This window comes from Danio rerio, chromosome 8 (genome assembly GCF_052040795.2).
Source record: "Danio rerio strain M-AB ecotype USA chromosome 8, GRCz13ab, whole genome shotgun sequence".
NCBI classification, from domain to species: domain Eukaryota; kingdom Metazoa; phylum Chordata; class Actinopteri; order Cypriniformes; family Danionidae; genus Danio; species Danio rerio.
The window spans coordinates 5,532,336-5,557,983 of record NC_141028.1 but is presented as its reverse complement, the minus strand read 5'-3'; the positions used below and the strand labels follow the sequence as shown (position 1 = coordinate 5,557,983).

Sequence of the window (25,648 nt, the reverse complement as noted above, 5' to 3'; positions counted from 1 at the left end):
AGGGTATGTCGCGTCGCGGGGGCACTTTTGATCATTTTGGAAGGGAACTTTCTGTCCAAGACTAAAAAGGGCATGTGCACTGCACAGGTTGAGCCCTGTGTGTGCACGTGCCTGCAAGTTGGGGAAGAGGACTAATAACAGTCATGGGGACTGCAGAAACACAGCACACTGTTCAGATTGATGCAGACATGAGATCTCTATCTCACTCATGGTTTGTCCTCTCAAGTGGGGGAAAGACGATGCACAACGTTACCCACTGCTGTCAACCTGGGCCAAGTCATATCTCTCTTGTCCCAGAAACCTCAGTCCCAAATGAGAGGGTTTTTTTCTGTTGCAGGGGACATTGTAAATACCCAGAGATACCAGCTTTTACCAGATTATATTTATATGATAATTTTCCTTTAAACCCATCTCTATCCAAGTGAGTGAGTGATTAAATGTTGAATGTGATGAGTTTTCAACACTACTAAATTGGAACCTAATTTTTTTACATGGTTTAATAGTTTTTTGTTATTAAAATTGAAGTTCCTGTTTCAAAGCTTACAGATAGATGACTAATTTGTATGTCATTGACACTTTTGGCAGTTTTTTGGAGTATTTTCATAAGTTTAGTTTTTTCCTGTAAATGATTCAATAAATACCGTACCGTGACATTCATACCGAGGTATTACCGTACCGTGAAATTCTGATACCGTTACATCCCTACTAATTACCCTAACTTGCCTAATTAACCTAGTTAAGCCTTTAAATGTGACTTCAAGCTGAAAACTAGTATCTTGAAAATTATTTAGTCAAATATTATGTACTGTCATCATGGCAAAGATAAAAAAAAAAAAACAGTTATTAAAACTATTATGTTTAGAAATGCGTTGAAAAAACGCAGAAATTAGGGGAAAAAATAAACAGTGAGGACTAATAATTCAGGACGGCTAATAATTCTGACTGGTATATGCTCATTTATAACCCCAGAAATAACTCCTAGCATCAAAAGCTCGGGTTTGACCATATTTGGAGTGGTCGTGAATATATTATCCTCTGAATACATTTATAATCTGTATATCCCACTTTTTGCATGAAGAGCTGTGAACAGATGGCTGGCTGAGAACCACTCCTTTAAGCAACGCTCCATTTTTTTAAACATCTGTAAACATTGTTTTTTATGACTGTACACAGACTGACACCGCCATTCAGGATCTGTCAACATAACAACAGCTGCGTCCCAAATCGCATACTTATGCACTATTTTACGCCATTTTGTAGTATAAATAGTGTAATTAGTGTGTTCACACTGAAAAGTCTAAAAATAATAAGTGCACTTTAATTACCCGGATGATGCACTCATTCAGCCGGTAAAATGAAGTGTGTAATGATGGACACTTCACGCACTTAACGATCGCAGGTTTGCTTACATAGCGGAAGGGGCGGAGCTATCAGGCGCACATGTTGGATAACTTTTTATTTTGGATGGTGAACGCAAAATTCTCCCACGAGAGTGATTATAGCGCCTCCCGATGGTGAATGCGGATATACTCACGGTAGGTATTATTTAATAATTTGGTCGTTTATTTCACGGATTTGCAAACGTCATCAGGGAAACGGTTTGAATTTCCGCTTAGTAAAAAAACATTAGTGTGCCATTTGGGACGACACTACATACATATACTATCCTGTTGAGTGTGTAAGTGCGTAAGTACATAGTGCATGAGTGGATAGTGTATAGTGTGCCATTTGGGACGTGGCTAACGTAAAAAAAAAGAATATATCCAGGAAATATCCTGATTTACATAATATGGCACCTTTAAAGGGGACCAATTAAGCCCGTTTTTACAAGATGTAAAATAAGTCTCTGATGTTCCTAGTGTGTGTTTGTGAAGTTTCAGTTCAAAATACCACAATAATGTTTTATTACTCTTTGAAACTGACCCGTTTTTAACCCGTCTTTAATCCTAATTGTGGCGTTTTGGTGCCTGCCTCTTTAAATTCAAATGAGATTGTGTTTTTTTTTTTAAAAGAGGGCGGAGCTACAAATGGTTAAATTTGAGCATAGTGGCAAATTCAAAAACTCAAAGACTAATGTCCTATGCTAATAAGGGAGAGATAGTCACTAGTGGGTGGAGCTTTCCCGCCTCTGATGACATGTACAAAGGGAGAATGTCAATCAAAGTGTTTCTGCAGACTCTTTTTATTAAGTTTGATAAAAAAAAATAATTAATAAATTTTAATCATTAGTAGCTGGTTATATTCACACACTGCTGCCACACTATTGTGTTTAAGCCCCTTATAATAGTGATATTTGCATAATAGATCCCCTTTAAATGAGTGTCTTGTACTAAGTGTTGAGCAATTTCTAAATGCTTTTGCATTGTGTGTTCAGGTGAAGCTAGTTCAGCACACATACTCGTGTCTGTTCGGGACGTTCCTGTGTAACAGCGGAAAGGAAAGAGAAGACAGACGCATCCAGGAGAGAACCTGCTCTGTTTGGTCTCTCCTCAGAGCCGCCAACCGCTCCTTCGGAAACATGCTGTACTCCTCACATTCAGAGACCGTATGTCACCTCTTCTCAAGCTCTTCTGCTTTCTTTTACTTTTACTTTCACTTTATTTATACAGCGCTTTACAACTACTCTTTAGATTAGATTAAACTAAATAAGATTCAACTTTATTGTCATTACACATGTACAAGTACAAGGCTTCAAAATGCAGTTTAGGTCTAGGTGGAATAGCAGCAAGTGCAGGATACAGGCATGCGTTATAAAGTGCAATTATAGAAAACTATGGGTAATATTTACAGATCGTATTAACTAGAATCTGATATTAACACATAGATGAACATACGGTACAGGTTGCTCTTAATAATCAGGGATATGCAAATAGATATGAACATAATACACAGTGCATCCAGAAAGTATTCATAACGCTTCACTTTTTCCACATTTTTTATGTTACAGCCTTATTCCAAAATGGATTAAATTCATTTAATTCCTCAAAGTTCTACACACAATACCCCATAATGACAATGTGAAAAAAGAGTTTTTTTGAAATTGTTGCAAATTTATTTAAAATAAAAAAGCTGAAAAATCAGATGTTCATCAGTATTCACATCCTTTGCTCAATATGTGTTGATGCACCTTTGGCAGTATTTACAGCCTCAAGTCTTTTTGAATATGATGCCACAAGCTTGGCACACCTGTCTTTGGGAATTTTTGCCTATTCCTTCTTGCAGAACCTCTCAAGCTTTATCAGGTTGGATGGGAAGCGACGGTGTACAGCCATTTTCAGATCTCTCCAGAGATGTTCAATAGGATTTAGGTCTGGGCTCTGGCTAGGCCACTCAAGGACATTCGACGAGTTGTTGTGAAATAACTTCATTGATATTTTGGCAGTGTGCTTTGGGTCATTGTCCTGCTGGAAGATGAACCATCACCCCAGTCTGAGGTCAAGAGCACTCTGAAGCAGGTTTTCATTCAGGATGTCTCTGTTCATCGCTGCATTCATCTTTCCCTCTATCCTGACTAGTTTTCCAGTTTCTGCTGCTGAAAAACATCCCCACAGCATGATGCTGCCACCACAACGCTTCACTGTAGGGATGCAATTAGCCTGGTGATGAGCAGCGCCTGGTTTTCTCCAAACGTAACGTCTAGCATTCACTCCAAAGAGTTCAATTTGAGTCTCATCAGACCAGAGAATTCAGTTTCTTATGGTCTGAGAGTCCTTAAGATGCCTTTGGCAAATTCCAGGCGGGGAGCGGCTTCCGTCTAGCCACTCTACCATACAGGCCTGATTGGTGGATTGCTGCACAGATGGTTGTCCTTCTGTAAGGTTCTCCTCTCTCCACAGAAGAATGCTAAGCTCAGACAGAGTGATCATCGGATTATTGATCACCTCCCTGACTTAGGCCCTTCTCCCCCGATCACTCAGCTTAGATGGCAGGCCAGCTCTAGGAAGAGTCCTGGTGATTAAACATCTTCCACTTACGGATGATGGAGGCCGCTGTGCTCATTGGAACTTTCAGAGCAGCAGAAATGTTTCTGTAAGCTTCCCCAGCCTTGTGCCTCGAGACAGTTGCGGTTGCAGGTAGATTTCAGCTGTGACGGTTAGATAGTCACACTCAATAGCCACTTTAGCTGGTTGAAAATAATTTTTAAATTGCAGTGCTGGGTAGCCACTACCGATAAGAATTACATTTTATGACCGTTTGTCAATATGCATGCAAATTTGATCTTATTTATAAAATTTCAACTGTTAAAATACCTGTTCGCATAGGCACAAGAAAGCAGGTGAATACTGAATGAGAGGATGAGAAGCATAACAGAACAAACCACTGTTATCCAGTGTATTAACATGCCTCACTTATGACCACTTCTCAAAATGATGATATGTAAACGGCATGTAAGTTGACTTTTGTGGCTGTTTAACAAATAATACTGATAATTTCACCACATGAATTAACTATGAAAGCAGTCTAGTCTAACACTTTTTTTTTGGAAGTGGCTCATCGTGGATAAGCTAAAACCTTTTGGCCCCCATTTACAAGTATTTTTCTTTCCTGATAGCCCTCGGCTGCCTTGGCCTCATAACTCATACCTCTGTTTTGTAATAGTTTCATTTGACCTTTGTGTCATGAGTGAACCTGAAGGGAGGCATTTACTGGCTTCAGAGCTCATGCTTGCATTCCTCTCTAATGCTCAAGAGACTCAGAGCTGCCTGTCCTTTCATTTCCTGTCTTTTAAAGCTACAGAAGTTCACAAAGCACAAACAAACCTGTTGGTGAGTAGGGTTATTTCAGGATTTTAATATACCACTGTAGAACCATAAATTTTAATAATGCACTGTGTCTTGTCAGGGTTTTTCTGCTTGCTGTTGTTGTAGTTGTTGTTGCTAAACTCGATCAGTTTCAGTTTTAATAATTGTGATGATACTTTACAACGAATTCTTAGTTAATGTTTATTAATACATCAACAAATGTGTTTCTCTTTTGTTTATAATATTAGGTAAAGTGTGTATTAGTTCTAAATGTTCAATATTATTATAAGATGTTAATATAAACTGGTGGTGGGCCGTTATCTGCGTTAACGTGCTGTGTTAACGCAAGACTCTTATCAGGCGATTAAAAGAAATATTGCCGTTAATCTATTCTCAAAGTTGGGTTGGGAGCTGGGTCTATTCTACGCAAGCTATGATCACTTTCACCTTGATATTTTAGAGCGGATATACCTGGCCGAATTGCACAGTAGGTGGCGAGAACGAGTCTTCGAACCTGTGTGTTTTCCTACTGTAAAATTACCACATCAAACATGACGTGCTAACATGGATACAGTTCACTAGAGTGAATCTGATTAATGATAGCTCCACATCTAACTATTAGGCACCTCTAGAGTGTATGTGTTCGAGTAAAACATGCAAATAAAATGGAGCAGGTGCTTTTTGAAATGAATGACGGTAAAAGAAAGTCAAACCAGTGAGCTTCTGACAAAAAAAGTGCCCTTCTGAATCAAATCAGCAGAATGCCCTTCTGGATCTTTCATTTACTTTGAAGACACCACTGACTACATTTATATGGACATCTGTAATCTACTTATTTGCCTTAACAGACAATAATATATTTAAGGTGTTTATGTGAAGTGCTTTCATGTAAGAGTTTCCTGTAATTTTAGGAGACTTTAACTGCCGTTTGGCAGTTTCACATTCACTCATGAACAATTTATTTATGCCCCCGTGATAAAACTGGGGTATTAGACGCAAATAAGGAGTAAGGACTGGTGAGAGTGTTATGGAATTTAATAACACACGCCAAATGGAAATAATTTTTTGCGGTCCTTTACTGACATCTGTGTGTGTGGACCTTGTCGGAAAGTATGGCAAAAAGTCCTACATGACGGTAATAGTTTGATTGCAGTGTTTACTTCAATAATGCCACTAATATCTGCTTACTCCACGTCTTAATTCAATTTCTGTTTAGTTCAATTATGACTTTAGTCGGATTAAGGTCATCAAAAATCGATATATATAAGCCTACAGTGCAAAATTCATGTTTTACTGAATAAACAGTTATTAAACACAAGTACGTCATATTGAACATCATTTATTTTCATCACCAATTATCACAGTAGAACAGTTTCTCAAGTAGTTTCTGATGCATTTTGGAAACAGGAGATGAGTCTAATGCGCCACCTGGCTTGAGAAACCCGTTCTCAAAGACCTATTATTTGGGTAGCACACATATTCTGAATGCCTTTGGCAGAATTCAAATGAGCCATTTTAATCTAGATTAATTCCAAGATTACAGTGAGATTAATCTAGATTAAAAAATAATCTATGCCCACCTATAAACATTATCTAACATTTAAATACTTCTAAAGTACTGTGTTTGTATTTGTTCACATTCACTATTTTTCATTTATTCATTTTTTTTTTCTCGGTTTAGTCCCTTTATTAATCAGGGGTCACCATAGCGGAATGATGCCCTTCCAGCTGCAACCCAACACTGGGAAACTCCCACACACCCTCATTCACACACATACACTACGGACAAATTTGCTTACCCAATTCACCTATAGTGCATTTCTTTGGATTTTTGTGGGAAACCGGAGCACCCGGAGGAAACCCTTGCAAATCAATACCAACTGACTCAGCCGAGGCTCAAACCAGCAACCTACTTTCTGTGATGCCACAGTGCTTATCACTGCGCCACCGCGCCGCTCACTAAAATGATATTTATTAACAGTTTTTGTATCTGCTGGTTTCTACTAGGTGCTTCATCCTGTGTGTCACGTGCGCAATCTGATGTTGTGGACAGCAGTTTACCTTCCCAGCTCTTCACCCACGACCCCTTCAGATGACTCCTGTGCCCCTTACCCTGCACCCGGTGCCAACCCTGAGGATCAGCCCCTGGGCAGGTAACTAGATGACATGTAAACATACAGCAAAACATTCATGTTCTTTATATTCATAATATCTTAATGTGCATTACAGCTATGGTGAAAAATGGTTCAAGAAATCGATTCTGCATCATTTCTGAGAGTTTCAAAATGCTTCGCTATTCTATACGGCTGAGCCTGGTCAGTAACTGGATAGGAGATTACATGGGAAAACTAGGTTGCTGTTGGAAGTAGTGTTAGTGCGGCCAGCAGGGGGCGCTCAACCTGCGGTCTGTGTGGGTCCTAATGCCCCAGTATAGTGAAGGGGACACTATACTGTCAGTGAGCGTTATCTTTCAGATGAGACTTTAAACTGATACTAACCCCTAAAATAATCATTAATAAATAATATAAGAATCAATACTACAGTGAATTACAAGAGTTCATAGTGACCTGCGTTTACATTAATCTTGACACATTAAAGCCAACTTGCATGGCTCACCAAAACACACAAGCCCTCTGTTTCATGAGCATTTGAGTGTATGATTAAAAATTATCCTAGATCGCCATCTGCTGTTAAAAACTACCCTTAGAAGTGACTCAAGAGAGAAGAGAAATGTAATTTGATCATCTCAGAATCAATGTAGAATTGAATTACATTGAGACCTTCTCCAAAAGAAAAAATATTATCAGACATACTGTGAAAAATTCCTTGCTCTGTTAAACTTCGTTTGGGAAATATTTGAAAAAGAAAAAGAAATTCACAGGAATTCAACTATACATTACCCTTAATGAATATGCTGCATGTATGGAATTAAAAAATTTTGTACTATATATTGGTTCCGTGGACATTCAAAAGCATTGTGCAGCCCTGTTTATCAACTTTTCCAAAGCTTTTGATACAGTGGATTAAACCTTGCTGTTACAATGCCTCAAAAGTATTGGATTGTCTGATGTAAATGTGTATGTATATATATATATATATATATATGTATATATATATATATATATATATATATATATATATATATATATATATGTATATATATATATATATATATATATATATATATATATATATATATATATATATATGAGCAATATCACTCGAGTAGCAGTCCTGATACACAGCCATATCACACTGCTACGAGTGTGATATTGCATTTATACAACAGTTCAATGACACAATCTTGTACATAAAAAAGAAAATCTAACACAGAGTCTAAAACCCTTTTGTATTGGGAACTACTTTCTTCCGCCATTTATTCACATCTGCAGCTTCAGACTTCAGAACAGCAGGAGCTGTTACTATATATACTCTCTCTTTCTCAATTTCTCTCTCTCTCTCTCTCTCTCTCTCTCTATATATATATATATATATATATATATAAATATAAATATATATATATATATATATATATATATATATATATATATATATATATATATATGAATATATATATATATATATATATATATATATATATAAATATATATATATATATATATATATATATATATATATATATATATATATATATATATATATATATATATATATTTATATATATATACACAGTTGAAGACAGAATTATTAGCCCCCTTTTGATTTTTTTTTTCTCTTTTAAATATTTCCCAAATGATGTTTAACAGAGCAAGAAAATTTTCACAGTATGTCTGATCATATTTTTTCTTCTGGAGAAAGTTCTATTTGTTTTATTTCGATTTGAATAAAAGCAGTTTTTAATTTTTTAAAAACTATTTTTGGGACAAAATTATTAGTCCCATTTCAGCTTGACTTTAAATCGCACTCTTGTTTATGTTTTTCACAGGCGTCCTAAAACTCGCTCGTTTGATAACTTGCCCAGTGCTTGTGAAGTTGGAAATCCACTAACATCAAATCGACGTTCCAGTGACCCAAGTTTGAATGAGAAATGGCAGGACCATCGCAGGTCTCTGGAGCTCAACATTGGGGCTGGGACTGATGGAGCTGCATCTCCAGAACCAGATGAAAGGGTCAACGGACAAACCATGGTGGGGATTATGGGAACATTCTCCAATGGGGGCACAGAGAATGGGGAGGGGCTTAAGGATGTCAGATTGCCAATGATAGATGGGGTTGATGAGGCGGAGCTAACAGTTGGTGTGGCTGTGGGCCAAATGGAGAACATTCTCCAGGAAGCCACGAAAGATGAATCTGCACCTGATACTCGCAGTGTCGCAAAGCCTAATGAAACCTCTGCTGTAAATGGAAAGACTGATGATATTGCACAGGAAGGTAGAACTGAGGACGATCTAGAGAGTAAAAGTCTTGAAGACGGGAATGTTAACGGACATTGTTCGGAAGATGGCAATTCTGAAGCATCGTCAGCTCTCAGCCAGGATACTTCAGAAAGCCAGGACTCTGAAGAAATTGAGAAATGTACAACACAGGAGGACGATTCATCATGCAACCCAACTATATTAACTCCCAACGGCCTAAGGGATCTAACCAATGGCCATGGAGTTGAACCATCCATTGAGCAAGCCGAAAAACGTCTTTCACTCCTTGAAAGCTCCACAGAGACACTGACCGAGGATTTGGGCGTTCGACCAGAGAGCCTGGCACCTTTATCTATTCCACCCCCTCTCAAAGCCCTCGCCGAATCATCGTGCCTCAAACAGGGTCTACGCACAGCAGCCAGAACTTTAAACAACACCCCAAAACGGGCGTCTCTCAGTGCCTTTCCGCCCGCCTCCACTGACCTCCTCCACCCCATGTGTAACGGAGACTCGCCCGATCCCGAGCCCTCCATGCCACGCACAAACGGAGAACGAGCCACACTTAGCCGGCAGGTTTCGCTGGCCAGTTGTGGCTCTCTGACCCTCCATGCACGGGGCACCTGCTCCCACCATCGCTGCCTGCATTTGGGGTTTCTGGGCCGGCCGAGCTTCAGTCCTCCAGAGCCTCCATCATCCTCATCCAGGAGCCATCTGGATGATGATGGGTTGACCCTGCACACGGACGCCATCCAGCAGAGGCTGCGGCAGATCGAGGCAGGACACCAGCTCGAGGTGGAGGCTCTGAAGAGGCAGGTTCAGGAGCTATGGAGTCGGCTGGAGAGCCACCAGGCTGCTGGGATGCTGCGGCTCATCGGAGACATCGGAGATGAAGTGGTGAGCAGTCTGTTTATTTATTTGTTTGTTTATTTATTTTTCGCAACAAGGGACAGTGTACATTAATTCAGTGTTTCCCAACCCTGTTTCTGTAGCAACATTAACGCTACACATTTTTAACCTGTCCCATGCAAACACACATGAATCAAATCATCAGAACTGAAGAATCTCAAAAACCTGTAATGAATGGGTAAGATAGAAAACACTGCATCAATCAACGGTCCCCAAGAACGTAAATGAACCCAATTTAGCCTAGTTTTCATTGGTGGCTCCTTAGCTATATGTTAAAGGCCATACCAATAAAAATACAAATTCAAACTAAATGCAATACTCAAATGAATAAGAAACAGCAACTATATCAAAACGCCTAGAGTTCACAATGTTGATTATTAAGAAGCTAATGTTGAAGCCATTTCTTAAAATTATACTTAAATGGCTTAAAAGATACACATTCTCTAACAGATTGTGGTATCAAATTCAACTGATGCGATGCTTAATGCAATCAGCCCTAGCAGCAGCCCTACTCACTCTGTTTTCCAAAATGAAAGTTCTGTCATACTTGTTGTTAAACAGTTTTTTGGGGTAATGATATTGACCTTAAAATGTTTTTTAAAGAAATAAAGACTGATTTTATTCTAGCCGAAATAAAACAAATCCGACTTTCTCCAGAAGAAAAAATGTTATAGGAAAACTGTGAAAAATTCCTTGCTTTGTTACACATAGTTTGGGAAAATTTTGATAAGAATAAAATTCACAGGAGTGTGAATAATTTTGATAGCTGTATCTTTTTATGCACAACAGAACAGAACAAATTGAGGGATGAGATAATGATGACAAAACTTTCATTTTTGGGTTTACTATCAGTGTTATACATGCAACTTAATGATGTATTATGCATTATTAAACTTTTAGTTCAAATGGGTGGTTATTAAATTAAAGTTTAATTACAGTTATTTTATTTAGATATGAATAAATCTAATATTTAGTTATAGTTCACCCAAAATTTAATTACCTCATAGTTTATTCTCTGTCATTTGGTATCTTTTTTAAAAAGAAGGTTTCGAACAAGTGATGGGTGAATAAATGATGACAGAATTTTCATTTTTGGGAGGACTATCTATTTAATGTAAACTGTAATTGGCAAAAAATATAAGCAGGAATTGGCAATTTTAGTTAATAATTTTTATTTTTTCTGACACTCTGCAAAATCAACCTGAGGTACAGTTTACACACCTCTTGCAAAATAAATAAAACTATAATGATTTAAACCAAATATGAGAGATTGTTATATTTAGTTTTGTACTATGCCGCATTAGGGGTGCCCAAAATATCACATATTTGTTGTGATTGCAATTATAGTAAATGCAATATACCGTTGCATCATCCAAGTGGATGCTGCACACTGGTGGTGGTGTGGAGAGACCCCCCCTCATGATTGTAAAACACTTTGGTGTATGGCCATACATGATAAACGCACTATATGAATACAAATTACTTTAGAATATAGAGAAGTGATCAATTTTATTCATAAATTTATGTTATGCATTTATCTAAATTTAATGATGAGCTTCACAGCCAATCACAGTCATTTCTGCTGAGCACATGAACACAATGGTAAATCAGCGCTGCTTAAGAACGTGGTCAACAGCGCTCAAATGTTAGCAGGAAATGGACGTTTTTAAAATTTCAGAACCAATCGGTACCGAATTCCAGTATTGTGACAACCCTATTCTTAACCCTGTGAGCGGCACACAGTTTTTTAGATGGTTTGGGTTGTTTAACCATGTTTGATGGGTTGTTTTCCATCTTTCTGTCAGACCTCAATCACAGACTCTGACTTCAACCTGGAGCCTAACTGTCTGTCGCGCTGCAGCACGGAACTCTTCTCTGAGGCCAGCTGGGAACAGGTGGACAAGCAGGACACTGAGGTATGCATTTTCATTGTTTTTCAAGCATCTTCAATCTACTTGATAAACGAATTACTCTGCTTCTCTTAATTGATTTATCCAGAACTGTTGAATTTATATAGAGTATTTAAACAAGTACATTATAAGTAACTGTAATTACCCGAAAAAGAAAAGTAATCCGTTACTGCCGAAAATAATCTAATTACAGTAACTAGTTACTTTGTAACTAATGGCCCATTTCCACTGAGTGGTATGGTACAGTTCGGTACGGGTCTCCTTTATCAGGCTTGTGTGTGCACTGCCAAAGGGTACCAATGGTACCTGCAGTCAGAGCAAACCTCTCATCTGCATCTTTAATCTTCACCAGCACATGTAACCTCTGTTAGAGAGTAATTCCGTCATTCCCAGTTCATAATAGTCCAAAAGGGGATGATAATAGTTAAACATGTCAGTTTATTCATGTTTTAGGTTGTTGAAAGAATCATTTGCTCCTTTGTTTTTTGGCACTTCCCTCTTGCGTTTGTTTGTTTCTGAAAGGATGCCAGAAGCACTTCAATAATGACGCCCACATTATTATAATGAGCTTAAGTTTGTTGTTTCTAATATAGACGTGCGGTGAGTTCATGCAAGCTCTCTGGAGAAGATGAAACCGCTTTAGTTTAGACCACAGGTGTCAAACTCAGTTCCAAAAGGGCCGCAGCTCTGCACAGTTCAGTTCCAACCCTAATTAAACACACCTGATCAAACTAATTGAGTCTTTCAGGCTTGTTTGAAACCTACAGGTAAGTGTGTTGGAGCAGGGTTGGAACTAAACTGTGCAGGGCTTCGGCCCTCCAGGAATTGAGTTTGACACCCCTGATTTAGACGGTTTTGTAAATAACAACAGGACACATGCAGATTCTGTTCTTCTTGTCTTTGTGGCTTTTCATTAGAAGATGACAAGGTTTATTTAAGATTGGGCCGACCATGACTTGTTATTATATGTATATAGAATTACGATGTAATGTCTCGGCTGTGTATTAAAAAATGTTGCTTCCTGTGTTTTAATTCTCCTGGCTTGTGTATGAGCTGGTGACGATTCTTTTCAAACCAATGGCATTCAGCTGCACGTTTTTTCCCGCCTTTTGGTTCCCTTTTGTTGTGCTATGTACCCTTTGGAAAGGGCATCCAAAAAGTGGTATGGTATGTGTTACATATTGAGTAACAATATTTTGACAATGCTAGTGAGTATTGTTCCTGTGTGTGTTGTATCCGCTATTACAGGGCTGCTCAGTCCTGTTCCTGGAGATCTACCTTCCTGCAAAACACAGCTCTCACCCTGATCAAACACACCTGAACCAATTAATAAGGACCTGAACAGCACTTGATAATTACAGGCAGGTGTGTTTGAAATGGGTAGCAACTGAAATCTACAGGAAGGTAGATCTCCAGGAACAGGATTGAGCACCTCTGCTCTATTATCTGTCACTTTCTCTCTCTCCACATGAGCGGAAATCAGGTGCAGCTGTGAGAGGGGCGGCACCAGTTATAAAAGCACGCTGTTGGCGCTGCTCATCGAGTTCTCTTCCTGTTTCCCCTCGCTGTTGTGTGTGTGTGAGCAGATCACTCTGAGTTCTCTGTGTGGCAGTGATATCTTTCTGTCTGAAACCTTTTTCCAAAGTAATCTGCTGAGATACTCTGTTAAATACGGTAATAGGATGGTAACTTGCATTAGCGGTGGTTGATCGTCCTGTTTTCTCATGTTTAATGGATAGTTATGGAGGGTAGAATTGTATGTTTTATTTACGGAACTTTATTTTCGGGTTAGGTAAGAAATTTAATATTAGGAATCGTACCTTGTTTTGTTTGTTGTTTTGGCTTGTTTGTTCCCTGATTCTGATACTGATATATTTGTTTAATAAATCTGTTATCCCTTTTGACAACTTGGCCTGTGTGTGTGAGTGCTTGGGGAAAAGGAACATTGACTCCGGGTGACCTCTTTTAACAGCGGTCATCCTTAACCTTATGTGCGTAGCGAGGTGCATCCGCTACGTAACAGTATGCTTTGCTTTTTGGTACCTTTTGACAGTGGAAACGGACATAAAAGCGTACCGAACCGTATCGTACCGTACCACTCAGTAGAAATAGGCCATAATTACACCCAACATTGGTAATATAACTAGGGACAGACAGAATCAGCAGACAGATTTTTTGCTAATTCTGCACAGAATTTTGTGTGCAATGATTTAGGGAGTATTATTACTAAACACCTAATATATTAAATCAAAAATAATATATTTTAAACTGTTATTTAATGTTTACAATGCAACTCTAATTACATCTACTTAATTGGTAAACAAAGCAAGTCTCTTAAAAAATATATCTACTAAAAGACAGAAAATATGACTGTACAAACTGTATTGAGAATAAATGATATGAACATTTTCATATTTGTCAATAATAATATTTCTGATATTAATTTAAAAACTGAATAAAACTAATTAATTTTCACACATTTACACAATTAAATAAATAGATTGTGACCTAAACTAAAGTATTACCCTTTAATCTGTATCCTCAACAAACAGTCCTAAATGTGTATGTCAGACTTTGGTTTCTTTATTTAGAGCCTAATGTTGGGTTTTTTTTTTCAGGTGACCCGGTGGTACCCGGACCATCTGGCTGCTCAGTGCTACGGCTGTGAGAGAGGATTCTGGCTGGCCACTAGAAAGCACCACTGCAGGTAAAACAAGACAACATCACACACTGACACACATACACTATCTGACAAAAGTCTTGTCATCGATCCCAGTTGTAGGAGCAACAAATAATAACTTGACTTCTAGTTGATTGTTGGAAAAGTGGTAGAAGTAGATTTTTCTGATGAATCATCTGTTGAACTGCAACACAATCATCACTAATACTGCAGAAGACCTACTGGAACCCACATGGAGCCAAGATTCTCATAGAAATCAGTCAAGTTTGGTGAAGGAAAAATCACGGTTTGGGGCTATATTCAGTATGTGGTTGTGCGAGAGATCTGCGGAGTGGATGACAACATCAACAGCCTGAGATATCAAGACATTTGTGCTGCCTATTACATTACAAACCACAGAAGAGGGCAGATTCTTCAGCAGGATAGCGCTCCTTCTAATACTTCTTTCTCCACATCGAAGTTCCTGAAAGCAAAGAAGGTCAAGGGTCTCCAGGATTGGCCAGCCCAGTGACCAGACATGAACATTATTGAGCATGTTTGGGGTAAGATGAAGAAGGTAGCATTGAAGATGAATCTAAAAAATCTTGATGAACTCTGGGAGTCCTGCAGGAACGCTTCCTTTTCCATTCCAGATGACTTTACTTATAGGTGATTTGAGTGATTGCAGAGATGTATGGATGCAGTCCTCCAAGCTCATGATGGAGTCAGACACAATATTCATTCTGTTTCCACTGCAGCATGACTTTATATTCTATACTGGACATTATTTCTGTTCAGTGACAAGACTTATGTCTAAGCAAAGTCAGACTTTACTGTCCTAATTAAATAATTTAAAATCAAGGCATGATCATATTTTATTGTGGTAAAATAAGCGTAATATTGAGGCCTTTACCTTTCATATAAGCCACTTCTGATACCAAATGATCAACTAGACGTCAAGTTATTATTTGTGGTTCCTAAAAGTTGGATTGGCGACAAGACTTTTGTGAGGTAGTGTAGAATAGAATATAATAGATTTATATTATCATTGTCACAAGTAAAAAACAATTAAAAAAAGTTCTCTCCAGTTAGTGCAACAATCATTTTGTCTAAATAAAAAAAAATTAAGTGCTTAACTTAATCGAATAAAGTGTAAAAAAAAATTATATATATATATATATATATATATATATATATATATATATATATATATATATATATATATATATATATATATATATATAAACATACATCTCCACACAATTCTCATCTCTCTTAATTTATCTTGTTTCTCAACATGCACCTCTTCTAGAGTCAGATACATTAACGTTGACTTTCCTTCACTTCTTTTGAGGACCTTGTTTTGTTGTTTTTTTTCCTCTAAAATTCCTTCGGTCATTCAGTAAACAGAGATGTTTGGCGAAATGTTTCGTGATTGGTTCCAAACTCATTACCGCAACATTTGTAAACACTGCAGATTAAATAAACTACCCAACTGTGTAGACTGGTTCAACATGGGCAACTGAACACTCTTGAGTAAACATCACAACACTAATGTGGGAACACAGAACTGAGAGTCACAGAATGAAATTTCTTATTTGAGTAATGTAAATATCAGCTGATTATTAGTTTTTAACAGCAGAACGATCTGTTTTAGCATCTACAGGGTCTCTTAATAGTAGCAGAAATGGACACTCACAAGCAGTATCAGGCACTTAAAGTTATTAGTTATAGTTACTAATAACTCATCACTGAGTTAGTTACTGAATTCATCATTATATATGTAACCAATTACTAGGAAAAGTAACTTGTATATTACATCATTATAAAAGTAACTAAGTAACTGTGCTTTTTAAAAATTGCACCCAATATAACCTGCTGTACGTTGAATAAAATTGACACTAAATTAAACAAATTATCGTCCCATTTGCTGTTTTAAATTCTTTTGATTTTATTTAGGTGCTGCTTGTTAATCAGACAACGCTTTTATGTTCGTTCTTACTGTCAGTTGAAGAAAAAATGATTGATTAATGTGTCATGATAAATCGCTGTGAATGTAACTGCAGGCGCTGCGTGATGCGCGTGCACGATAAGGGAATCAGGGAGTCAGATTTGTCTGGGGAGTCAGATTTTGATACAGCTTTCCTTCACCACCTCTTGCGGGTTGGTCTACCAGTTTGTGCTATGCACTGGAGACTACTAACTGAATAGAGTAGGAGCACACAGTTATGTTTGGTTAAATAAGTTGCAGATAAAATTTACATTTTAAAACCGCCCAAGTTTTGTTAGACCATCTATGCCAATTTTACCCGCATAATCAAATTCAAAAACCACCCAATCTGGCAACACTGACCTCAAAAGATGGAGAAGAGGATAAAGGATGCCCTTTATTGGAATTCTTTTACACCACTAATAAAAAAAATTGTCATTTTAGAGCTGAAAAATCTCCAAATTCGTTTTTAATCTATTGAAATATGTAATTTCGCATGCATCAAATAAATGTTACAATATTACGTATTACATTATGAAATATTACGATTCTAATGAATAATTCTAGGGGGGTAACAGACGGTTGAACCATGATTGAACCATGATCAGTTCAGAACACACATGACCCGCGGATTAAAACATTTTTTTTTACAATCACAGAGAGATCGCCTCTCGTGTCATTCAGATCACATGTATGAAAGCATTTCATAGGCTTTCTGTAAAATATAATGATGATGGAAGAAGTTGTGGTTGGCTATTCGGGATGTGGAGGGTTTCTTAGCCTGACTCAATTCATTCATTGTAAGCTGCACGATTAATCATTAAAGGATCTCAACACCCACTCAACCTAATCCTTAGTCTTAAGTATTTTGAGTTAGTTCTGAAGTTACAGTCAAATAAGTACTGGGAAAACAGTTTATAGTTTAGATGAAACCACTGATGTTTATGGTAAAGATTAAAATCACCGTCATATGCATTTAACAATGCTCGAAAATGAAAGTTGTAGGCAGCAATTACATTCTTTAACCAATAGGTGGCGACAATCAGTCAAGTTTTAAGAGTGAAAAACTGAATCATTTATTGAAAATGGGAGTAAAAAATAAATATGGGCTCTACAAATTATAATGTTAGATTTCTACATTTAGAATTTATAATTCTGAATATTTTACAGTTTATTTTTTATTCGGCTGATTATTTCTTCGTTTTAATTTAAATTACATTACAGGTTCTCAGTTCTGTTTGTTAAAACTAAAAATGTATTGCAAAGCTGTTTTTATATTAAATGGAAAGCAAATTACATTTGTCTCCTCTTTTTGGCTGATCCAACAAATGGTCCGATTCGTGACTAGAGAACCATAATGTGATCCGAACCGTGAGATTTGTGGTCCGTTACACCACTAAATAATTGTAATCATTCTCAAAATGTATTATTTGATTTAAATATGTAATTTACATGCATAATAAAAATGTATACACCAGATAAAAAACAGCTGCATTTTGCCATTTTAGAGCTGCAAAAAAAAACTTAACAAGCCCAACTTAATTTTCAAAATAACTTCAACTGGATTTGACTGAAAAAAGTCATTTACACCTTGGATGCCTTGAGGGTGAATAAACCCGATACATATTTATTCATTTTTTGTGAAATAATGCTTTAAGAAGCATCCAAATGTGCTCACAAATATTGCGTAATAGCTTGGACCATTACTGTGACAGACAGACTGTCTTTCTGAAGTTCTTTTCTGTAGCAAAGTCCTGTTTGCGGTCTTCATCTCCATCTGCCATTTTTCAATGTATTCTGGCATTAGAAAGCGGCTTTAGAGTTTGGCCAGTGAAGCCTTCAGCTGTTTTCTGGTTAGATATGAACTCCTAGAAGTTAAAGCTGCTTTTTCCTCCTGTACCACAGAGGCAAGGAGCGAATGGAGGAGGTTTGGTGAGAATTGCCCTCTCTGTGTCCTTCTCAGGCTCTTGTACGTCCTGTTAACCCTGCATCGCTTCTGAGTGAGCTAACAAAACACCCGTCTCACCCCCAGATCTCCATAGGATTGACTCTCTTTTTTAGTGTTGAGGGGTAGATCTGTACTGGGATTATATTTCATCTTTTGTTTTTTTGCAGGTGAATTTCATCTTAAGAAATTAGTACTTTTATTGAGTAAGGATGCAATAAATTCACCAAAAGTTGTTGTGAAGTAGGACTGAAGAATACAGTGCATCCAGAAAGTATTGATAGCGCTTCACTTTTTCCACATTTGTTTATGTTACAGCCTTATTCCAAAATGGATTAAATTAATTTATTTCCTCAACATTCAACTACACACAATACCCTGTAATGACAATGTGAAAAAAAAACTTTTGAAATTTAATGCAAAGAAAATACCTGCTAAATCAGATGTACATCAGTATTCACAGCCCTTGCCGTAAAGCTCTAAATTGAGCTCAGGTTCATTCTGTTTCCACTGATCATTCTAGAGCTGTTTCAGCAGCTTCATTGGAGTTCACCTGTGGTCAATTCAGTTGATTGGACATGATTTGTAAAGGCAAACAACTGTCTATATAAGCTCCCAGGGTTGACAGTGCATGTCAAAGCACAAACCAATCATAAAGACAAAGGAATTGTCTGTAGACCTCCGAGGCTGGGGAAGCTTACAGAAACATTTCTGCTGCTCAGAAAGTTCCAATGAGCACAGCGGCCTCCATTATCCATAAGTGGAAGATGTTTAATCACCAGGACTCTTCCTAGAGCTGGCTGACCATCTAAGCTGAGTGATCGGGGGAGAAGAACCTTAGTCAGAGAGGTGATCAATAATCTGATGTTCACTCTGTCTGAGCTCCACCAATCAGGCCTGTACGGTGGAGTGGCCAGAAGGAAGCCACTCCCCACCTGGAATTTGCCAAAAGTGAGGTGTATATGTTCCTCTGTATCGAGTTTCTTCGCTGGTGTTTTTTTTTTTTTTTTGAACGCTTCCTTAATGTACAAGTGGTTCATTTTGTGGCAGGAACCGGCGGACGTGCAGCAACTTTAGCCATGAGGTGAACACAAAACAAAACTTTCCATCGGAGCTCCTTCACGGGACTCCACACTTGTAAACAATCGCTCCATCTGGCTTGCATGGCTTTTGGTCCCACCCACACTTATCAGCGCTACCAAGCCGACCAATCACAGAACTTGCGATACGCAACGTTGCAACGTGTAGTTACATTTCTTGAAAGATGCGCGTCAACGACGCCGATGGCCATGGAGAGGGCTATGTGTCCACACAGAGGCCGCGCCGTAGCATGCGCGTGCTTTAAGCAGAAGTATAAATCAGCCTTAATAACTTCCATAAATCAGCCTTAATGCCAGTGAAGCATGGTGGTGGCAGCATCATGCTGTGGGAATGTTTTTTAGCAGCAGGAACTGGAAGACTAGTCAGGATAGAGGGAAAGATGAATGCAGCAATGAACAGAGACATCCTGAATGAAAACCTGCTTCAGAGTGCTCTTGACCTCAGACTGGGCAACGGTTCATCTTCCAGCAGGACAATGAATCAAAGCACAATGCCAAAATATCAATGAAGTTATTTCACAACAACTCAGTGAATGTCCTTAAATGGCCCAGCCAGAGCCCAGACCTAAATCCTATTGAACATCTCTGGAGAGATCTGAAAATGGCTGTACACCGTCGCTTCCCATCCAACCTGATAGAGCTTGAGAGGTACTGCAAGGAGGAATGGGCAAAAATTCCCAAAGACAGGTGAGCCAAGCTTGTTGCATCATATTCAAAAAGGCTTGAGGCTGTAATCGCTGCCAAAGGCAACAAAGTATTGAGCAAAGGATGTGAATACTGATGTACATCTGATTTTGCAGCTTTTTTATTTTAAATAAATTTGCAACAATTTCAAAAACTCTATATTTCACATTGTCATTATGGGGTATTGTGTGTAGAATGTTGAGGAAATAAATTAATTTAATCCATTTTGGAACAAGGCTGTAACATAAAAAATGTGCTATCAATACTTTACAGATGCACTGTATATCATTTAAGCATCGATATCGCAATTAGTGTATCTGCAATAATCCCATCGCAGGATTAAATTATTTATTAAAGATTGAAAGATAAAGATATTATTCATTCATTCATTCATTTTCTTGTCGGCTTAGTCCCTTTGTTAATCCCGGGTCACCACAGCGGAATGAACCGCCAACTTATTCAGCAAGTTTTTTTGCAGCAGATGCCCTTCCAGCCACAACCCATCTCTGGGAAACATCCACACACACATTCACAGACACACGCATACACTACGCAATTTAGCCTACCCAATTCAGCTGTACCGCATGTCTTTGGACTGTGGGGGAAACCGGAGCACCCGGAGGAAACCCACGCGAACGCAGGGAGAACATGTAAACTCCACACAGAAACGCCAAACGTTCGAACCAGCGACCTTTTTGCTGTGAGGCAACAGCACTACCTACTGCGCCACTGTCTCGCCCATTAAGATATTATTTAAAAATATTATTATTTATTCAATCGAGAACATGTTATTTAACATTTGATTGTTCAATTTCTGTACATAAATACTTTACAGAAAACCATAAAGTTTTCTGTACAGTATGTCTATATATTAAAAATTTATATATATCTATTGTGGCAAAACAAAATATCGCAATTTCAGATTTTCCAATATCGTGCGGCCCTACTGTGAAGACCATTATACAATGGTACAAATTAGAGCTGCATGTTATGTAAAAACATATCATCATCACGATAATAGCATGTGCAATATCCATGTCACAGAGAAGTGCAATAAATGAAATTAGTTGTACTTGCTAAAACTGCTTTTATAGATTTGTGAACCCACTTCAGTGTTTCATACATGTTTTCTATCGTTGAAAACGACAACTATACACGTCTATACACTTTACGTTGACTATACATATCATTTTAGACATTTACGGCTATTCCCTTTTGTGAAAGGTTTTAGTTCCTCTGTTTACATGTGAAATGTGTTCATACAGAACCGGCTCTGGTTTGTAAATGAGGCTTGCGCTAATGATGTTGATAGTTTGTGAAATGTACCTGCTGTCTGATCGTATTCCACTTTGGAAAGTGCAGTGGAGTTTAAAAGTCAAGTGGAGGTTGATTGTAAAGCTCTCTTCTCTCTGTCCGTGCAGTTGTGCATGTGTGTGTGTGTGTGTTGGTAACACATTAAGGGCTGCATGAGTGTGTGTTTTGTGTGTAACACACAGCAGCATATGGCTCATCTGTTGATGCACCTCTGGTTTGTGATCAATTGTCTGTTTTGTTGCATGCTTCTGGCCTTCGTTTCATCCAGACCTGAAGAAGCCCCTTCACCCTTGACACTTTAACACTGTTTGTTTCCTGTTCAGGATTTGATTGAGTATTGTTTATGTAATTAATTCATGTAGATATTTTGTTTCTTCCAAAAAATGTTTTATATCAGTACATTTAAAATATGATTATTCTAATGAATTGTCAAAATAGTTTTTTTTTTATATTGAAATAATAATTTTGCTTGCATTTGATAAAAAAAATATCTTATCAGTTTATCCCAAATTTGAAATAAGATTCTAATGAATATTTATCATATTTAAATATGTAATTTATATACATCAAATTAAAATGCAAATAATTATTATCAAATCAGTGTTTAGTTTGTATGAACTTAGATCTTTATAAAATTAATACATGATAATAATACATTTTTCTCGTTAGTTTTTAAAATCGGACTTTACTAGGTATATGATCATTATCAGATGATGATACATATCAGGTATGCTACTATTTTACTTTAGTTTTCAATTTTATTGAAGGATAGAATAAATAAATAAGTAAATAAATTAGTATTATTTAGCTTTGTTGATATTCAGTTTTGATCAAATCATTAGTGTAATATTGATAAGTGGAAAATTTAAGAAAATTATGCGGTGCATTCAGTTTTAATGCATTCTTAATTATTAGACAAATTGGAAAAAATATAAATAATATGGTTTCATTTTTATAATTTTTTTACCATATTTTATCCATCTATGATTGCAATTTGTTTATTATATTTTATGAAATTATCTCAGTCTAACATTATTTAGTCTTTCCAAATAGAGATATTCAAGTACTTTATATTCATATCATAATATATAATCACAGAAAAACAAAAAAATCGCATTGTCAGTATTTGTCAATTATCATGCAGCCATAAGTCTTACTTATTCTTCAATTCAATCAGTCCAAAAATATTTTATTATTATTTTAATTTCAAAATGGAAATGTGCCATAATTATGTGCTAAAAATGTACTACAAATAACAAAATATACACTCAGCGGCCACTTTAATAGGTACACCTTACTAATACTGGGTTGGACCCCCTTTTATCTTCAGATTGTCAGCTGCACAAACATGATGCGAATTTCCCGTTCCACCACATCCCAAATGTGCTCTACTGGATTGAGTTACGGTGACTGTGGAGGCCATTTCAGTACAGTGAACTCATTGTCATGTTCAAGACACCAGTCTGAGATTGATAGTGCTTTGACATGGTAGTAGCTGGAAGTTGCCATCAGATGATGGGTACACTGTGGTCATAAAGGCATGGACATGGTCAGCAACAATACTCGGGTAGGCTGTGGTGTTGACACAATGCTCAATTGGTGCTAATGGGCCCAAAGTGTGCCAAGAAAACATCCCCCACATCATTACACCATCAGCAGCCTGAACCGTTGATACAAGGCAGGATGGATCCATGCTTTCATGTTGTGACACCAAATTCTGACCCGACCATCCGAATGTGGCAGCAGAAATCGAGACTCATCAGATCAGGCAACATTCCAATTTTGGTGAGCCTGTGTGAATTGTAGCCTCAGTTTCCTGTTCTTAGCGGACAGGAGCGGCACCCGGTGTGGTCTTCTGCTGCTGTAGCCCATCTGCCTCAAGGTTGGACGTGTTGTGTGTTCAGAGATGCTCTTCTGCAGACCTCGGTTCTAACAACGTGTTGCTTGAGTTACTGTTGCCTTCCTATCAGCTGGAACCAGTCTGGCCATTCGCCTTTGACCTCAGCAAGGCATTTGCGCCCACAGACCTGCAGCTCACTAGATAGCTTTTCAGTAAACCCTAGAGATGGCTGTGCGTGAAAATCCCAGTAGAGCTGCAGTTTCTGAAATACTCAGACCAGCCCGTCTTGCATTAACAACCATTCCATGTTAAAAGTCACTTAAATCACCTTTCTTCTCCATTCTGATGCTCGCTTTGAACTGCAGCAGATCGTCTTGACCATGTCTACATGCATTCAGTTGCTGCCATTTGATTGGCCGATTATGAATTTGCGCTGTTAGACAGGTGTACCTAATAAAGTGGCCGGTGAGTGTATGTCCACTTTGAAATGCACAGAAATATTCATTTTTAATATAGGGTGTACTCGTTTACGCTGTGACTGTATATAACTTTAGTTATATCCACAATACTATTACATTCTTGAGGAAATAAAATGTCTTATTCTAGGCAGCTCTGCTTTAAACACTAAAGGTCTACAAATCTACAGAAAGCACTAACTATGTTGTGTTATTTGTGGTGTGCAGGAACTGTGGGAACGTGTTCTGCGGGAGCTGCTGCGATCAGAAGATCCCGGTGCCGAGCCAGCAGCTGTTTGAGCCCAGTCGAGTGTGCAGGTCGTGTTTCAGCAATCTGCAGCCGCCAGCGCCCCCTCTGGACCTGGAGCTGGACAAACCCATCACCGCCAGCTCCAACTGACCCACGGCAGCCAGCAGAATAACCCAAAAAAGAGACCCAAGCGCTTTCTTTCCCGCCCTAAAGGAAAGGGAATCATGTGTATATACATAAATATATATATATATGGCAGGAGGAGCTGGCGTTTGCGGATCAGACTCTTTTGCGATGAAACTTGTCCTGTACCTGCTGCATAGAGGGACTTTTGTTTTGTTTTTTTCCAAGCAAGATTTTTCTTCCCTCGTCATCTCACAAGAAAGTAGATTTATCAGTGTGAACGGTGCTGTTGGGATGAGACCCCTACAAAAAAAATAATAATCCTGGCTTCATTTTTCGTTTCTTTTTCCGAGGTTGCACATGTGATTCTGGATGCCACAGCGTTCGGACTTCAGAACGCATCGAATTATTATTATTATTACTACAGACTATTGGTTAGTTATTCCAAAACACGTTGACAGGAAGTGACGTCAGCACTAGAGGGCGCTCTTGTCTTTCAGATCTGCTGGTTTTAGACGCGACGTTCTCACTAAAGCGTTTTTTTTTTTGTAACATAAATGCGAGACAAATGAGATAATATATTAGAATGATATACGAATGAGACATATAGCATTTAAGATGAGAAATTGTATAGAATTCTTGAATAGTGGCTCACTAAATTAGTCACCAACTATAAGTTGTGTTGTTTTTGTCCCCCAGTTGTAGCCATTTGGGGTTTGTTTTCCTTTTTTTTTTGTAAATGTATTTCTTTATTTTTTGCGTTTCGTTCATTTGTCCAAACAGACGGATGGAAATGTTGTATGCGATGCTGCGTTTGGGCCCCAGATGGTGTTTTTGATATTTTGGCTCTCGACTCTTATTTATTATCAAGTTTTTTTTTGTTTGAATTGTATGTTCAAGCTTGACAATTGACAACACAGAGGATAATCAGTGTTGATGGAAGACATTGCACTGAAGAGATCGGAGAAAAGACGCACAAATTCAGTCATGCTTTTCTTTTTTGTTTGGCTTCCCATTTTACTCACTTTTTGAATAAATCAGATCACGTTTGGAGGATAATTCTCTCCAAGACTTGATTTCATTTCGTCCCCAAACAAACGTCTTTTTCAGTGCAGAACGAGAATTATAGAGGATTTCAAAGCAACTTTTGAGAGAGGTGTTGAGAGAGCTCTGACTTAAAAATATATATATAATTATATAATATAAAATCACTCTCTTTTTTTCTTTTTTTTTTTTGCTTCTCATTTTATTCAATTTTGAATAAATCAGATCAGTTTTTGAAGATTAATTCTCATATACTTGCTTTCATGTCTTCTAAAATTGCTTTTTTTCTGTTCAGAATGAGAACTATTTG

General features: G+C 37.8%; 1 protein-coding gene across 8 annotated transcripts in view; it reads left to right on the top strand.

The window, feature by feature from the left end:
- The window catches only part of mtmr3 (myotubularin related protein 3), a 101,698-nt gene extending 76,345 nt beyond the window's left edge, over nucleotides 1-25,353 (top strand). For 3 of the 8 annotated variants that reach the window (XM_087262985.1, XM_087262983.1, XM_087262984.1), the window contains 7 exons: nucleotides 2,375-2,545; nucleotides 6,750-6,895; nucleotides 8,689-10,012; nucleotides 11,830-11,940; nucleotides 14,553-14,641; nucleotides 18,489-18,515; nucleotides 24,150-25,353. In XM_087262985.1, the coding sequence (XP_087119111.1) occupies nucleotides 2,375-2,545; nucleotides 6,750-6,895; nucleotides 8,689-10,012; nucleotides 11,830-11,940; nucleotides 14,553-14,641; nucleotides 18,489-18,515; nucleotides 24,150-24,321 (2,040 nt within the window). In that variant the 3' untranslated portion in view covers nucleotides 24,322-25,353. 8 annotated transcript variants of the gene reach the window in all.
- Nucleotides 25,354-25,648: the final 295 nt, after the last annotated feature.